Source organism: Thunnus thynnus, chromosome 8 (genome assembly GCF_963924715.1).
Source record: "Thunnus thynnus chromosome 8, fThuThy2.1, whole genome shotgun sequence".
NCBI lineage: Eukaryota > Metazoa > Chordata > Actinopteri > Scombriformes > Scombridae > Thunnus > Thunnus thynnus.
In genome coordinates this window covers 5,516,245-5,534,547 of record NC_089524.1, presented here as the reverse complement: position 1 = coordinate 5,534,547, position 18,303 = coordinate 5,516,245, and the positions used below count along the sequence as shown (strand labels likewise).

At 39.8% G+C, this 18,303-nt stretch overlaps 1 protein-coding gene across 1 annotated transcript in view; it reads right to left on the bottom strand.

Annotated features, from left to right (window-relative positions):
- Positions 1-18,303, bottom strand: part of gmds (GDP-mannose 4,6-dehydratase) — a 198,313-nt gene that overhangs the window by 161,076 nt on the left and 18,934 nt on the right. Inside the window, exon 4 of the mRNA XM_067596208.1 lies at positions 17,972-18,081. Coding sequence (XP_067452309.1) covers positions 17,972-18,081 — 110 coding nt within the window. The remainder of the gene's footprint in view (positions 1-17,971; positions 18,082-18,303) is intronic.

The following is an 18,303-nucleotide window of genomic DNA, read 5'->3' as shown; positions in this document are numbered from 1 at the left end:
CCGGATTGATTGCTCGATTAATCAATTTGTAAACTGACAGATAAGTAATTAACGACAATAGACTAATGGTTGTAGTCATTTATCAAGCAGAAATGCTGTGATACCAGCTTATTAAATAGGAGGACTTTTCTTTTTTTATCCTTGAATATATTTAGGTTTTGATCTGCTGGAGGATAAAACAATCATCACTTTGGAAACTGTTATTGGCATTACTGAGCACTATTTTCTGAAATTTGATAGCCTGAACCAGGGCTGCAACTAATGATTATTTTCATTATCAATATATCTGCTGATTATTTTCTCCATTTCTCCTTCTGTCTATAAAATGTCAAAACACAGTAGTAAGAAAAGTCTGTATATTTTTCTGTGTTTTTGAATAAAAAAATGACTTGATTATTAAAATAGTTGTTAAATTATTGTTCTGTTGATCAAGTTAAATTGCAGCTACAGCCCAAACCATTAATCAATTAATTATTTATTATAATTAACAGCCTTCCAATAACTTTGAAGAGTGATTGGATCCCAGTATTTTATCACAGATAAATCAGCACAAGATACAAGATAAATTTGAGGTAGTTGACAAAACAATCTCACCTAAAGTCCATTTTCGTGCTGTTTCGGAGCTTTCGATCATATCGCATAACCTTCATCAGCAGATGGAATTTCCCTAGTTGTCATGAAATTGTAGATGTTCAAATTTCAGTTCTTCTTCGCCACTTTAAGGACTTTTGTTTAGTTTAAAAACTTGACCTTAAAAAGGTCATTCTTGATCTTGGAAAAATGAAGAAGACTGTGTGTGATGCAATCAAAAGCTCTAAAATCAGCGACTGAATGGACCTTGTGGTGAGACTGTTTCGTCAACTACTGTTTCAAAAGGGTCAAAAATAAAAACTTGAAATCTCAAAGTTTGAAGTAATTTAGAAACACTATTACGCAGTTTGTCCACCGAAGAGCAGCGGCAGGACTTTATCTTTGTCACAATTCCATGATAACGTTCATTTACAGACGGGTGACAAACTAAAGGCTGTTGGTACAGGTCTGGATGCTTGACCCCTACAGTGAGGGGGTCTGGGGGCTCTGTTATACTTTGGGGGGCATTTTGCTGGCATGATTTGGGTCCACTTGACCCCTTAGAGGGAAGGGTCACTACAAATCAATATCACCTTTATCATATGAGGAAACATTTCTATCCTGTTGGGAGTGGTTTCTTCAAGGATGACAATGCCCCCCCATCCATAGGGCACCAGGGGTCACTGAAGGGCTTGATGAGCATGAAAATGATGATCTATGTTGGTTTTTCCTTTACTTTGTCACCTGTCTGTATGTTGTCAACTTGTATCAGCCCCGACTCGGCCACTATCAGCCAAGTTTTATTACAATTATTTAAATAATCGGCAGAATAATTGAGGACAATAATAATTAGCTGCAGCCCTACAGATAACCTTAGTGTCTCTTTATGTTAAATGACTACCGTGCTGTTGGCTGATTTATGTGATAATGATGATAAAACCAGGTTAGATTAAAACAAAACAAATACAGTAATCTGTTTCCATGAGCTCAGAGAGGCCGAGAGGTTGGAAGCGTTGGAAGTTGCCGTCCTCTTGACGGTTTAGTGCTTGTCAGTCACTCTTGTCCGTCAGCCTCGCCCTGTCTGTCCGTCCGCCTAACCTGCCCCACCAGACGCCAGGCTGGATAATTGATGGTAGCATGGAAAACTTTAAAACCCCATTCTTCTCAATGACAGAATCAACCTTCACAAATAACATAGCAGGAGTCATTTATCACACTCTTCTACCGGCTTCTCACACTGCCAGAGACATTTCTCATCGCCGCCATTGATACCCGCGCTAATGATGATAATAAGGAGGAGTAATCATGATCTTAAATACAGTCCTACAGCAGCCTGAGGGCAAGGAGCGGTGAGGAGTCAGGTTTTCAGGTACACCGGGTGACAAAGGAGGTGGTGATAAAAACTAATTTCTCACCTTTCTTCCCTTTGAGTGCCAGCAATTATTTGCTTAAGAGTCTGACCAAGATTCAACTGACTAAACGGCTTAAAAAAAAAGAAAGACCGAAGCACTAACAGGCACGTCTTGAACTCCGATCACTTCTATGTGATTCTTAGACGTGTATGAAAACACTACATTTTCAAGTACCTCCTCAAAAACATTGACAACAATTACAGATAAACATTTATTTAACCACTTTTTGGAAATTCAGAAGATCCCGAGATGCGTGTTAAGTCCGTTTGAACAAATAATATCTACATTTTTCCAGTGGTGCTAAGATGGAAAAAGTGAGAAGCAGGATGACTGAGGCAGGAAAGGCCGAGACAAACAATGAACAAGTGCTGATAGTTTGATTGATGATCATATTTTTCTATTTGCCACTCATACATCTGGCAACGCCGAACTGCTGGACAGAAGGTAACGGTACATGGGCCATGAGTGTTACACCACACAAAGCTCCTGATTCATACTCACAACCTCCTGATTCATACTCACAAGACCTGCACACACACATACACAAGTACACGAAGACACAGGTTAACAATGCTGTTAAAAGCATACAGTGTGATACCTCATTTCTATGTGTTTAACTTTTGTTTCACAAAGCCTGATGCGACAGTATACAATGATATTTTAGACAAAAGCGTCCTTCCAGCTTGGTGGCAACAGGTTGGGGAAGTCCCTTTCCTGTTTCGGCTGACAATGCCCACACGCACAATACCTTGTCCATAAAAAATGGTTTCGCCAGTTTGCTGAGGAAGAACTTGATCGGACTGCAAGGAGCCCTGACCTCAACCACATCCAACACTTTTTGGGATGAACTGGAACATTGGAACAGCGTTCATGTCAGATTGGAGTTGTTGTACTTATGTGTTTCCAACTTGTAAATGGCGTCCATGTCAAAATATGACAGGGAAAGCTGGATTTTTCTAAAAAATTGGAAATTAATAACACAGAAGTGGCTGACAACCAGTTAAACCATCTAAAGTTAACAAGTTTAATGGATATAGTGTTGTATTGTCTATGTACAGTGTTTTTTAACCTTTGCATGACCGACTCTAGGACAGGGGTTGCAAATTGGCCTTGGCTAGAAATCCTACATGCAACACATCTGTTTCATGTTATTTTAACATTTTTTGCATCGCCCCTGACAAATAAAACTAATAAATTAATAAATGATCATGCAATTGTCATGAGTCGTCCAATGACGTGAAAGTTGTCTTTTCCATCTCTACCATCCATCCCATATGACGAGAACACGTCATTTTTGCCAAACATCATTGGCCAACTTCCCTCATTGTTATCTTGTGGCTGAATGGGAGCACATCCCTGCAGCCAAGTTCCAAACTACGGTGGAAAACCTGAAACCAGAGGAGTGTAGGTTGTCATAGGAACAGAAACGACATGTTCAACAATCATATATGGGTGTAATGTCCATGTGTCTACATACGTTTGTACCATGTCGTCTCAAAAAGGTCTTTCAAAAGTTGGTTTTGAACGGTGTTGTAGTAAGATTGTCGTAGTAAGATTATCTATCAAAAGTTACAGCAATTTAACAGGAATAAAAGAGTAAAATGTCATGAATGTTGCACCTGATAATTAGCAGTAGACTATAATAAAATATCGTCATGTCAATGTGACTGCTGTCGCCTGTGGGCTGCTGTAGGTGATTCATGGGAGAATATGATTGGCAAAATTCTTTCCAGCGTGTCCCCAGCCAGAAAAATGGAAAGACTTTCAATCAGATATCCAAACACACACATACACACACACACTCTGTCTCAGTAAAGTGGTGTTTTTGTTATTGATTAAAAATGAAACTCAAGTTGTACCAATAGCCCCGAAGCCACCGCTTGCTCCAAAAATATCAGATCTTAAGAGGTAAAAACAAGGCGATCTGAAAAAGAGTAGTGCTCTTAACACGGCTCACTGTTGATGAATAGTTCCCTAAGCAGCTGTGCTCCTTTTTTTTTATTGTACCTGAACATCCCTCTCTTTCTCTCTCTCTCTCTCTCTTTCTCTCTCTCTCTGTGTGAGAATAAAGGCCTGTTTGTTTGGTTGACAGGAGACAAGGTAAGAGTGGCCCAACCCTTCACATCGGTATGACAGTCTGATTTAAAGCTTCAATTAAAACATACAAGCAGAAGGCAGCAGCCCACAAACAAAGCAGGTACAGATATAAAAAAAAAAAAAAAAAAATATTCCACATTGTACAATAACACCTTAATTAAGTCAACTTACGACAAAAACAATTACACTCATATCTAGATTAGCATCTAATGTCGTAACTCATCCGCTTCTCATGCTCCCTCCGTTTCAAACTCTGCCTCTCCTCCTTGTTTTTGTTCCCCCAATCATCATCATCATCATCATCATCATCATCATTCCATGATGTGATCCAAACAAGTGAGATCATAGCTCATTACAGTGGGCTTTTGTAAATAGATTGCAATCCTCAAATTACCCAACAGACACACACGTTTTGTATGCGGAGGAACATGGAGTACACCCACACGCGCTCCTAACCAAAATAATACAAGGGGAACAAGAGCCTTTCTTTTTTGGAATGGTTACAGATTGTGACACTCTTAAAAGGGAATTTACAGATTGTGAAATAACAATTACGCCGCCTTTTTTTTTTTTTTTTGGGTTCGGGTGGCCCTGCCTTTTATCCCTAATAGGGATTTAACATCATAATTTTCTTCTCGAAACAGTTAGGAACAATGGATCTGCACGCTGGGAAGAAAAACTCCAAACAAACTGCAGAGTTACACAAACAGGCCATTAGCAAGGGGGGAAGTGTTGGTGTGTGTGTGTGTGTGTGTGTGTGTGTGTGTGTGTGTTGTATCTATGAGGGCGTGAGCACACACAGCAGCAGAGAGTGGGCAGCGGCAGCAGTCAGGACTTGTGTTCACAGATTAGCGACGATGTTTACTGCGAGTAATGAGCTCATGTCACTTTAGTTGAGTGAGGCTGCGTCTTCTCACTGTGACGGTCAAAGCTGTGGCGTGGGTGTTTTGGGGATACGGTGTAATTAAGAGGCTGTGTGCTGATGACAGAGGAGGAGATATTATGACTTATTTTGTCACTGTGTGCATTGCGGCAGCCGCCTCTCGGAACAGATCATGAATACAGTAGTGCCCACGTGTTTTCTTGCATCTTCTCTAAGCCTTTGTGCTCGTAGGTGTACACGTATAGTCTGCACACAGAAATCCCTTTGTACAAATAATATAATGTCTATGTAAACACTGACGCAGCCAAGTCTGTGTGTGTGTGTGTTCGTCGTGTAAACTCATTTCGATTAAAAAGGGGAATATCGGATTCGCGATGTGGGAATTTTCCTCACAGGTGATGATGAGACTCCCCGATGTTAAAATAGTGAAGCGAAAGGGAAGTTTATATGCTTCACAAACTGTAGAAATGTTACGTTTGGGTGCTATTGCCTGGATATTACAGTTGCAGCTGGAGCATTAGAGGCCATCAGTGAAACCACAATGTCAATACCAAAACCAGATCATACAGCAGCTGATTGTATTAAGTCCTGCGGAAAACATCTAAACCGTCCGAACGACGGAAATCGACTGAGATATCGCAGTAACGGTTTTAAAACTGACACATGAGCTCGTTTTAATATAAAAGGCATGTTTGAAAATACTTACAAAATACATACTTACATTATTTTAGTGTTTCTTTTTTGTTATCTGTAACAATAAAGCATCTCTGCAACTTATGTTCATACTGTATTAAACTTGTATGTTACGTAGCAGGCAGGTGTTTATGAGAAATAACACTCATATATATATATATAACCTTTAATACATGATCTATAGCAGGATGCAAATGCATATCTAATAAAGACAACAAGACACTGATAATAATAAATGTGAGATTATATAAGTATATTACTGAATCTATGTGGTATGATGTGTATATAGAGGGATATTATTATCTAGTGTCTCATTACAGCTGTCAGTCAAACAAGGATCAGTGTTGATTCATGAATATGAAATTTTCATTGTAGTTTGCAATGTTTTAATTTTAATGAAAGAGAGACAGACTTGATTAAAAGGCAACTTTCTTAAAATTAGAAAAAAAAGGCTTTCTGGAGATTTTTCTTTACCCAAATACGTTGTATGTTGTGAGGTTTGCTAATAAGCTAACAATGTTTCTAAATGACTTAATTTGATGACTTCAGAGCTGGAATAACAGACAGAGATCCTGGTACAATAAACCAGATATAAACATTATTGTATCACATGAATAAATGACCAACAGATACAAAGAAAACAACTATGATTATTATCATTAATAATATAATGATAATAAACAAATATATAAACAACAAAACAATGACTATACAAACCATATCACTCAGTATGATGCAGTCTCATCAATAGATCCACTTAAGAAGGTTGTTTATAAAAAGGGTTTTGATCCATTTCTTGATTCAAACTCAGATATACTGAGACTAACAGGACAATTTAAAGTAAGTGGACCATCACATCGAGATAATGATAGAATATGAGTTGATTTAATTAAACTCCTGATAAGATTTTGGTGTTGTCACTACATGTTTTCACTACATATAACGGTTGAACTGGTTCATTCAGTCTGAAATGTTCCAGTTTAGGAGAATGTGTTCCCATTTGTAGTGTCACATGTTCAGAGTTCAAGACGATCTTCTGCACAAGTAAATATTAAGATATAATAAGAAGCTGAACACCACAAAAAACTTGAGACTCTAATTGTAGCTTATAGGACTAATTATCAGTTTACACAAAGGCAGATAAAGAAGAAATCTCTTAATCCTCCTTCACCGATCTCACGAGCAGCAGAGCTCGAGATAAATCATTACAGAACATCCAGAGTGACGCTATAAAGCTGAGTATTATCACCCTGGAGGACATAGCAACGGGAAGATTGATGAGTTTGATAAATATTTAGCGTAATCACCGGTTACCGTCTTCTCCCGTCTTCTGACTAACTACACAAAACTAATTAAGCTCACGGTTCCCGCTTTGTGTGTTTGTGGTGAGTCTTGTATCGAAACATGCTACGGGCTACTGTCAGTCACTCATCACAGAGATAAAAATCGAATAAACAACATGAGCGGAGACAGAAAAAGAGTGAGAGGTATAATTGAGAGGGAGAGGAAAAAGACTGCAGCACCTGAAAACCAACAATTCATTAAAATACTGCTTATAATGTCCTCAGTGACCACATTTTACTAGTTTTCTTTTCTTTCCTGTCCAACTTTCAAGTCTACTGCTCCTCTTATTTCTTTTATTTCTTTCTTTTTTACTAATTTGTCTTCAAAAGCTGAAAGCAGACACTAACAGAAAGGCAGGGATCATGCTGAACTCTCAATCCAGAGCTGTAACGGGACCCGCTGACCTGCAGAGGGCGTCGTCCTGAGTTAGAGTCACAGGAACTACTTGCAGGAAAAGTACTTAACAGATGTGAAAGTGACTTTAGTTTGTGTTTGATTTGCAGATTCAGGGAGATTACGCTGCACATTTTCTTAGGGCTGCGACCGTTACTTTCATCACGGATTCGTATGTTTATTATTTTCTCGTTTAATCAATTGATTGCTTTGTTTAAGAAAATGGTAGAAGATTGTGAGATTATAGTTTCACCAGAGCCGGCAGATATCAAAGCATCAGTATAAAAGCCCCGAGATGTTCAGTTTACTGTCGTATAAGAGCAAGAAGAACCAAATCCTCACATCTGAGACGCTGGAATCAGTGAAAAATTAAAGATAAATATGGAAAAATAATTAAAATAGTTGCTGTGAATCTGCTAAATCGATTAATCAGCTGTTCCTTAAGGATTGAAGTTTCTATATGAACTGGAGTAGTTAATCTGTTACTTTTTGATTATTTCATTAAGTCTATTAAATATCAAGAAATAAAAAGAGTTCCCAGAACCAAAGGTGACGTCTTCATGTTGCTTATTTTGTCCGAACAATAATCCAAAACCCAAAAGATATTCAATTTACATGGATATAAAACAGAAAAAATTATATTTGAGAGGCTAAAACCAGAAATATCATGATAAATGATACACGATTAATTATTAAAACCATTCTTAATCAAATAACTGATAAAATAAACAGATCTAATATAAAGGTACCACTAAAAGATATGAATCAAACCACTGGATTATTTATGTTCATTTTGTTGTTGATGTTTATTTTATCATGTCTTTTTGTTGCTCTGATTAATAACTAAGCTTTAAAACAAGACTGGATTACTTTTGATAAAGTTGCATCCAACAGAAGCAGATTTTAGTATATTTTAATTTAATTCTGTCTTGACTGAGACCCACTTGTGTTTATTACCTGAACTGAGTCCTGGTTGAAAGTATCAGGGGACTGGACCACAGCGGCTCACTGCTGCCATCTATAAATCACAGGTGAAACTACATCTGCACCAGTTTGTTTTGGCTTCTGTGTGTCACACGAACAAGTCAGTTGATCTGCAAGATTTGGGGTTTTGATTTAAGATACAGACTTGGATGCGATCATATTTAGCTTTCTGATACTATTTATTGACTCAATGTATTTACTTAACAAACCTCAGAAAGTCCCCCTCCCCCCCCACCAGCCCCCCCCCCCCCCCCCCCCCCCCCTCTTCTCTCCCCTCTCTCTCCCCTCTTTCCCCCGTCCCCCAAACTGCATGTTTCCATGTGTTACAACCTTGCTGGAAAACAGAAAAAGAACTGACTCATGAGTGGAGCAACAAATCTGACCCACAAAGCACGACCGCAAAACATTCCCTGACTCTGAATGAGGAAAGTGCAGGCTTGTTTCTCTTGGCAGCGAGCGGCCTATTCTTAAGATAAAGTTCACTTTCGACCCATCTAGGCGACGCAGACTGCCTCGTGTGAAGGCCTAACCTTTCAAAAACAGGGATCGGCCTGCTCAGGGAGCCGTTCTGACCGCTGACTACCAGGCCACCAACGCAACACGGCCCCTGTTTCTGCTCATTCAATGAGAACATGTGGGCACAGAGATTATACTGCATCTCCATTTGGGTAAAAAAAAAAAAAAAATCCTGAAAGGCAATTTTAAAACAATGGAAAACATGGCACCTTAAATACACACAAACCACACACATGCAGCTAATGAGTCCTACGAGACAGAAAACACACACACACACACACACACCAATCGGGGAATGCGATAATTCGATTCCAGGCGTGTTTTTATCCCACAGAGATACACACACACACAGAGCGCTGCGAGCGTGCCACTGAGGGCTGATTGGACAGCGTTTATGTAAACACCAATCAGAGAGTGAGTAAACCCGGCCAATGAGCTGTTAAGAAGACAAGACCGCTCATCATTCACGGAGGGGGTTTAGAAACCGATCGTCGCTGTCTGGCGGAAACCACGTTTTCTCTCCGACACTTTATATGAACTGAGGGAAAAAAATCTTGTTCTAAAGGCTGTGTGGCAATGAATTTTTGACATAATCTGAAGTTTTTTTGTTTTTTTGTCGGAGACACAGGAGAATGAGGGATTGGCTTTTGTGAAAAGCCTTCTTCTCTAAAGGTTTTCATGAACTAAAGGAAAACAGTCCTGCTTTAAGCTTTGTAACAATGCATTTTTGAGGTAACATAATAGGAATTTTCAAGCCTAAATAAGCCAAAACCATGTTTCTCCAAAATGTTTCATGAATTAAGAAAAAAAAAAAAAAAGCTTGAGTGATGTGTTTTTGAAGGTTTTTATTATCCTTAGTAGAATTTGTTTGTCCAAAAAAAAAAAAATCTCATTTGTTTTTTCCAAAGCTTTCAACCACATCTTAAGCTCTTCTGCAGTTTTTCTGCTGACATTTTGTCAAATGACTGTCCCTAAGGTCAAAAATGAACTTTCAATCTCAAAAAAGAAAAAGTAATGTTGACAAAATGATAGTTGCTGTCCTGTGAAAACTATTCTGTTTCTACAAATGTGAACTTTTACACTTGACGAGCTCAGATATAATCAGTCTGTAAGCTTTCATTAACTTAATCTTGTGAAAATGCCTTTTTTTTCATATAATCCAATCATTTTTTTGAATTCTGATTCTCTTCTTTTTTGGATTTAGCGAACACTGTGTGTAAAAAAAAAAAAAAAAATGCATCCTCAACAGTTAGAGGGCAAATGAGGCAGGAAATGATGTGTCCAAACACACTACAATACCCTCTACCCACACGAGTCAAAACAACAGAATCGCATTGCTAACACATTACAAGAATTGCATAACATGCCCACAAACTGTATTAAGTGGTGGGTATTACCGCCTGCCTGTGTGTGTGTGTGTGTGAGTGAGAGAGTAAACTGCTGGCAGGCTGCGCCGTAGCTTGCTTTAGGACTATAAACGCATCAACACACCAAGCAAACAGTGTGGAGCTTTGTGGGGAAACAGGCGTGTTAAATCCTGTGTGCGTCTCTAGCGTGGGAGCTTCTGCGAACCCGGATGGGGGAGAGACCAAAGGGTAGAGGAGAGAGAGAGAGTGAGAGAGAGAGTGAGAGAGAGAGAGAGAGAGAGAGCTGGGGAGAAGATAATGGGATGATGATAAGTCTTTGAGGAGGAATTCGGATATGGATAATGAAGGATATAGATGAAGGAAGTCTGTCTCCTGAATGCAATCTGCGCTTTTGTTTTCGAAAGCCATCAAAAACAATGAAGTGGAAACCTACTGCTGCTGCTGCGGTGTATACCCTCTCACCTCCCCGAACTGTTTCCATCTTTTCTGTCTCTCTTCTTAGCTCCCCCCCCCTCCTCCTCCCCTCCCCTCCCCATCATCATGTCATTTTCCTTGTCATGAGCGAGGTGTGTTAATAATTCAGCCCGTCTCCCCCGTGTGACTGCTGTGACAGCTGCAGGTGGGAGAACTCGCACAGAAAAAAAAAAGGGACGTTGAGCGTTTTTTTTTTGTTTTTTTTTTTATCACGGCTTTCCTGTGAAGCGCTTCAGTGGGAGAGCACAATGGGATCGTGTTGAACCCCCTCAGATGCAGAACAGATTACTCTGAGCAGTCTGTAAGCACTTCCCCATTTGGGTTCGTTGCTCATGCATATTTCACTAGAGCACTTTCCAACGTATTCAGCTCTTATTATTGTCAGGAAGATGCATTATTCATGAATTAGGCTTATTCCGGCATTTGGTTCCCTTTCTTTTGCTATTTAGTCAGTTTATTGCTCAAGAATGGGATTTTACAGTTTTTTTCAAGCACGTCTTAAAACAATAGTCAGGGGCCTAAATAAACACTGAAACAGGTTTTGCTTGCTGTAATCCTCCTGTCCTTCCTGTCCGTACTGACCATTAGAAGATCTTACAATGTCCAGTCCTCGTTTTGAGCAAAAGTGGAAATATCTTCCACAGTTCCAGTCTTTTTTAGTTCCTGACAGACAGTGTTTTCCTGTTCAGCTCCAGTGGAAGGATCATAACAAAAAGAAGGAAATTCGGTTCCAAAAAGACAGTCGTTTTGAAAAACATCTACTTTATTTGACTAATTTGGACGGCAGAGGCCTCATATCAGCTTCAGATAAACTTTTGAACACGTGTGTGTACAGACGGAGGACTGTTTTTTCTACCCCATCACTTCCGTTGACAGTGTTTTATGAAGGAAGCAAGAAAAACATGTTTCAATGCTCATTTGTGCACCTGACTATTGTTTTAGGACAGATTTGGACTTAAAGTATCCTTTAAATATTGTTACAAGAACAAAAACATGAAAATCATCCCCATATCCTTGAGATTTGGTATTTTTAGCGCTTCCTGCTAAAACCTTAAAGGACGACTAACCCTAACCCATCTGTGTTTTTTTTCTGGGGTTGTTTAAATGGAAACACCCACTCAGCCGTTAACAAAAAGCAGTGAACCCCCCCCCCCCCCATCCCCACCCCCCCACCAACCACACACACACACACACACACATACACACACACACGTAGTTCACTGTCTTCCTAACATACTCGCTCGCTGTAAAGATATAACCAACCAGATATATTATGAGCGACGTCGCAGCGCTGAGTCTGAGCGTTGTGAGATGTTTATATCTGGAGCAGTTTACTGGCGTGAGGAGAGCTCACAGTTTATTTTTTAAACTTTGAGCAGCAGCAGCAGCAGCAGCAGCAGCAATAGTGAGTGCTCCATCTGTTTGTGTCTGCGTGTCTGTTAGCACGTTTAGCAGAGCGGCAGCAACAGTGAGAGCTCAGTACGTCTCTGTGGCTACTGGCCGGACTGGCCGGGCTGGGCAGGCTGGGCGGGCTGGGCGGGCGGGCGTGCGAGGTGGTTTATACCGGTTTATATGTTGCAACGTCATCGTGTAGGAACCTACGTCAGGTGATGTGGGGGAAAAAGTTTTTAGAAGGGCTTAGAGGAAAATGGGCTTTTGACGCTAAAACATACGTAAATTTCGGATTTGAATACCAATGGAAGACTACTGGGAAGCTACAGAATGATGTAAAAAAACTATAATATAATATAATAATGGACCTGCCCTTTAACATACACTATGTAAAGCAAGGAACACATTAGATGTTCCAATTTGAAGACCACCACACAACATGAGCCTCTTTTGCTTATTGAAGCCCATAAAATTCAAATATCTCCAATACTACATCATTCTGATTCCTTTAATACTGTAATTCAGACTCGTGTTCATGAAAGTTTCTGACCAACAGCTTCTTCTGAGCACTGATGACAAACTTTTCAGTTGTCTATAACTTTAGTGTTTCCTCTCATGTTATGTAGAAACCAAATGGTTAGTTTTAGATATTAGATTAGAAATGACACAGCTTTGATAACTGTACAAAAGATCAGTTAGCAGAGTTTGGTCAGAGCGATCCATACATTAGGGGAAATCACTGTGGTTTGATTATTTTGCCACATTAGAGGCGTGGCTGTAAGTATAACGATGTCAGTCCATCCACCACTGAAATATCTCAACAACTATTTAATGGATTTCCATTTCATTTTGTTCAGACATTCATGGTCCCCAGAGGATGAAGCCTTCTAACGTAGGTGATCCTTTGACTTTTCCTGTAACGCCACCATAAGGTTTTTGGTTTCGAGTTGAATGTCTCAACAACTACTAGATGTAATGTCATGAAATTTGGTGCAGATATTCATGCTACCCAGAGGATGAACCCTAATAACCTTCTTGATCCTGTGTTTTTTTCTGACTTCCAATCAGGCTCAGCTGTATTTTGTGTTAAATGCTAATTATCAAATGCTAGAATGCAGACATGCTAAATGAAGTTGGTGTTCATGGTAAACATTATACTGGCTAGGCGACTAATAACGTCTTTGGAGTATTGTTTTAAGGAAACTGAGCACAAAGGCTAAACAGATAAACTCCTCTGTCGTTAAAAAGACTAAATCTCTCTTCTGTTTTGTTTGCGTGCTGGTCTTTTGATACTGCAGCTGGCCGCTTCTCTGGCCCTCCGGTGTCCGTCCGCTATTCCCTGTCCACCTCCGCCCCTGCAGCATCAGAAAATAACCTTCACTCTGTTCTTTGTGATGACTCTCTACAGCGGAAACCGGCACACCCACACACACACTCCGTTCTCAAACCAATACTACAACTCAAACTCCCTGGGCGAGTCTGATGAACGAGCTGGCTTCAGAAGGGATTCCCTTTAAGACGACGGTGGCAGCGGGGAGAAGGCTGCTGGGAAGGAAGAGAGAAACGCTGAGTAGCCGGTGTGAGTGATCTTTTTCCTCTGTGGCGGGATAGACTGGAAATTGCTCCACACCACCGCTGCCAGTAATCCAGCGGGTTCAGCTGTTCAGAGCGGGCAGCATGTGGTCGAGGGGCTACCAGAGCACGGTTTATTGGTGTAGAAACAAATAAACACAGAAGAACCTCGGACAGGTACAGGGATTTTCTGTCACTCTGAGAGAGTGTGTGTGTGTGTGTGTGTGTGTGTGGCCTGTGGATGATCTTCCATGTGGGAGGTGGAAACAGTCACAGCCTCTGACCACAAAAGGATGTGGAGAGAGGAGTCATCATTCTTCTCACTTTTTCTCCCACTCTTTTCTTTCTGTCTATCTGTCTGTCGATCTTCCTATCCTACCCCCCCCCCGCCCCCCCGTAATAACATTTTCAATCTTTCTTTCTTACTCCATTTCTTTCTTCTTCTTCTTCTGTATCCAGTAAACAAGTTCTTCTGTATACAAGTTTCATCAAAACAATCATCTATATCAGTGAGTGGTGTCCGGATTCTGTTTCTAAATTTAAACAGTAATCCTATACGTCGTTACAAGACCTTAGAACCATTTTTTTTTATCTTTACAGTGATGTTGAAATGATTAGTTGATCAATTTCAAAAGTATTACCAACAATTGTGATGACTGGTTAATTTTTTAAGTAATTATCAAATAAAAATTCCAAACATTTGCTGGTTCTAGATGCTTAAATGCTGCTTTTCTCAGGTTTATATGTTAAATATTGATATTGACTCCAATGAATGAATATGTTTGGGTTTTGGAAAACCCTTTTGAAGACATATGATTGGGCTCTGGGGAATTGTGGTCTTATTTTTCACAATTATTTGATTAATAAAAAATAAATAGATTAATCAGTAATGGAAATACATTAGATGCAGCCCTGTTTTAAAGCTACATGGATCGATATTTTCTATATTAACACTGAATCAAAATGACAAACAACCTCTGATGTTGCTCAGTGTTCGCTGGATGTGTAAATAAGCAACCCCTCCCTAACATTTTTGTCACAACTGCTTTATAAATAGACAACTGAGCGTCTGTCTGCTTGTTTTGGAGTTCTTCTGCTCCCTAAAGTGGCCAAAGAATTGATGGATGTAGCTTTGAAATGTCCCTATTCATCCTAGTTTCATTATGACTTCAAAGAATGGTGAAACAATCCAGTAAGAGTTCGGTACTTTTCCTTCATAAATGAGAAAACGGATTAACGTTTTAACAAAACAACGAGCTGATAGTATCGCACGTCCACGATGTGCGGGCCTGTTCATCCAGTTTCACTCAGGGTCTCGAAGAGGACAATAAAAGTGAGTCAGTATGATTTTATGAAGGAACAACTATTTAAAAGCAAAGACTCATGTACACATTACAAATAGCCTTATTATCTATGATCTGACTAAGCTCTTGGCTCCATATTCCCCTTCCAAACCACCATGGTGAAGGAGGATCAGTGCTGCCTGGAGACTGTGTGTCAGATCCCAGTGTGGAGGGGGGGGCGGGGGGGTGGAGGATGGTGGAGGGTGGGGGGGGGGGGGTGGGCGGCGCCGAGAGATCTCCTGGGATCACTGCGGAGCTCCGAGACAAAAGGGACATTGTGGCATAGACTGACCCATCCAAGAAAACATTACTTCCTGTCCCATCAGCTCCAGCATCCTCCGCACATGAGCTGCTCTCTTCCCAGAACTGAAAGTCCCTTTTCTCCATCTTCCACCGGTAGCCATTCACAGCGGTGGGTAAATACTGACCACATGCAGACACAGTTAACTACATTTAGAACTGGCATCCACTGAGTTTCAAAATGACTTTATGGAACGTTAATAGACAAAGACTGTTTGACATTTACTGGATGTAGCAATGACCAAAAAAAAAAAAAAAAAAATTCAAAGACAAAATTGTTTGTTGAGGGTGTGCCATGTAGCATTTTTTGCATGTGTAAACCCATGAACAACAAATTACACATTCCTTAAATTACTACATATGATTTTCCGAAGCATAATTCACATTTTTAGAGCTGTTTGCTTTAAGGCAGTTTACTGGCTACAACTCCTGTTAGTTATACTGCTATGAAAATCAACTTAAAAGAACATGAAACTTGCTTAACATACAAGCCAATTCTTCCATTAGTCTCTATTTTTATATTAGCATCAAGTCAAATGACAAACCCGCAGAGAATCATCATCCAACTCTGCAGCCCTACTGAGCTTTTTTAGCTATTTTGGTTTTACAGCACATTTATTGTACGGATCGGTCTCAACATCTCATCAGTGATGTTTTCAGCAAAAGCAGCAACAAACAAGTTCTGATAAACTCTATGCTACTAGTACCAAATGTGAGACAGACAAAATAAAGGGTGGCTGTTGCCCTACACTATTTACCTCCTGGACTTTTGACTCTAAAGCATTAAAAACAATCATTGACCCTTCCCACTCATTGCTCTCATTGGCCTCTCACCCAGATATATTCCTCTCTCTAACTCCCAGAAGACATTTAATGAGTTGTTTACATGTTGAAAAGATTAAATACACAAGACAAAGCAAGTCTAACTCACTCTTGCTGTAAGCAGCAGAGCATCACGCGCTAAATAAGTAAAAGCAACTGGCACAATTTGGCCACTTGGAGACGTTTTGGAGAGGTTTGTGGTGACACCAGTGACAAACTAAAAACTCCATAACTCCCATAAGGTTAGGTCTAGAGGTCTGGAATTTTATATAGGTGTGCTTAACAAGATGTAGAAGGTATGTGGTGATTTGCATAGTTCTAGCATTAAGCGTGTCCTAGTTATTGTTATTCAAATATGACTCATTATAGATGAGAGGACCAAAAACACTTTCTTGAGCCGTATTTGAACTGATGTAGTTTTGGTTGTGTTTTAGTCACATGCTAAACAAGCACATCTCCAAAAACTAGAAGATGTCACCTTTCAAATGAAGCCTTATACATGCATTTTGGCCTCACAGTTCCTTTATTATAAGCTATTCCATTTGGGTATGCCAAATAGGCGGAAATTCCAAGAAAAAATGGTGGATGTTAAGAGGCTACATCTTTGTTAGCTTGTTATCTAGTCCTCCCAATTACATGAAAACAATAAAAAGGCGTATAAAGGGGGGACTACAGACAAGCCGACATTTAAACCCAAACAACTTCTCACTCTAGCTTTCCCTTTTCATTCTTTGACGCAAAAACGTGCATCACTTTTCACACTAACAGCCGAGTTAGCACTACGACTGCCTTCCACAAGAGAGACTGTCCGAAAATATGCGCTATTGTCCTCGTATTTAAACGATACTGCATGTCCCCCGCCCACCTCCGCTCTCTGTGTGACAGTCGGCCTTTGAGCAGAGCCGTTTGGAACGACTATAAAACACATTTGATTTCCAATATGTGAACAAAATAAAAACATGTGTAAACACAAAATATTTTGCTAACATATGCTAACCATGGCATTTTTTTTATGGTGATTAGTCAGGGGGCTGGTTATCAGTCACTTTGTTTTGGAGTTATTGGCCAAAAATTGATTAAAGCAACTTCTTTCACGATTAAAAATGTGATCATTCAGATTCAAAGTCAGTACAGTTTTAGTACCACATCCAAGACTAAAGAGTTAGCTGCTGGAAAGCACTGCATCCACAAGCTTCAGAAAATGAACCCCAGAGAAAATGAATACCATTAAAGATGATTATGTTAGCGTGCTCCTGCTATAAAAAGCTGCTCTTCAATAGCTGAATGTCAACACTTGCATATCAGAGTGTCTTTGAACGCACCAACAAGGAGAATTACAATAATAGCCCCTGCTAAAAAAAAAAAAAAAAAACTTTATCACATGAGAATAGAGTATCTTCGATTAAAGATGGACCAACATTTTATTAAATGTGATAAATCCTGCTCTGTGATAGATAACAAACCGATTCAACCTGATCGTCACTTAAAAAGGTCAGCGGCCTCTCCCACCGTGAGTCATTAGAACAGGTTTTACTGTTTATTATAACAGGTGTTTCATGATTATTATTGCATGGTTTCGGATTCACTCTGATGACAGTGTGTTGCTGGAACGCATAGTCACTGTTATCAGATTTCTTCTTTGTCTAATCTTCAAAACAAACCCTCTTGCAGTGATTCCGAGGAACCGGAGGTTAGTAAGTTAGTAGTAAAGATGTGTCAGAGAAGTGGTCTTAACTTGGAGGAAAGGCGTGTTGCACAAACTAAAGACTAACTGATCCATGAGAGATGTGGTTTGTGGGATCACGCTACCTTGACGTGACTCTGAGCGCCCAGGTTGTAGATCTCTGTGGGCTTCACTTGGTTGATGATCTTCACCAGACATGTGCTGTCAGTCAGATCGCCATAGTGCAGCTTCATGTCTAACAGGGTCAAACACACAAAACACATACTGGTTTCTACACTCACTGATCCTTCACATATTCACTCTTCTTCTGGGAAGTTTGTTTTTGATTTATAGATGTCTAATATGAGGAAAGAAAACTCAACAGCTGCTGTTTTGTTTGTGGGCTTTAAATGGAACCAGTAAGGTCTTAAAAAAAAATAATAATAATAATTAGAGCCATCTGATTCTGTCATCAATG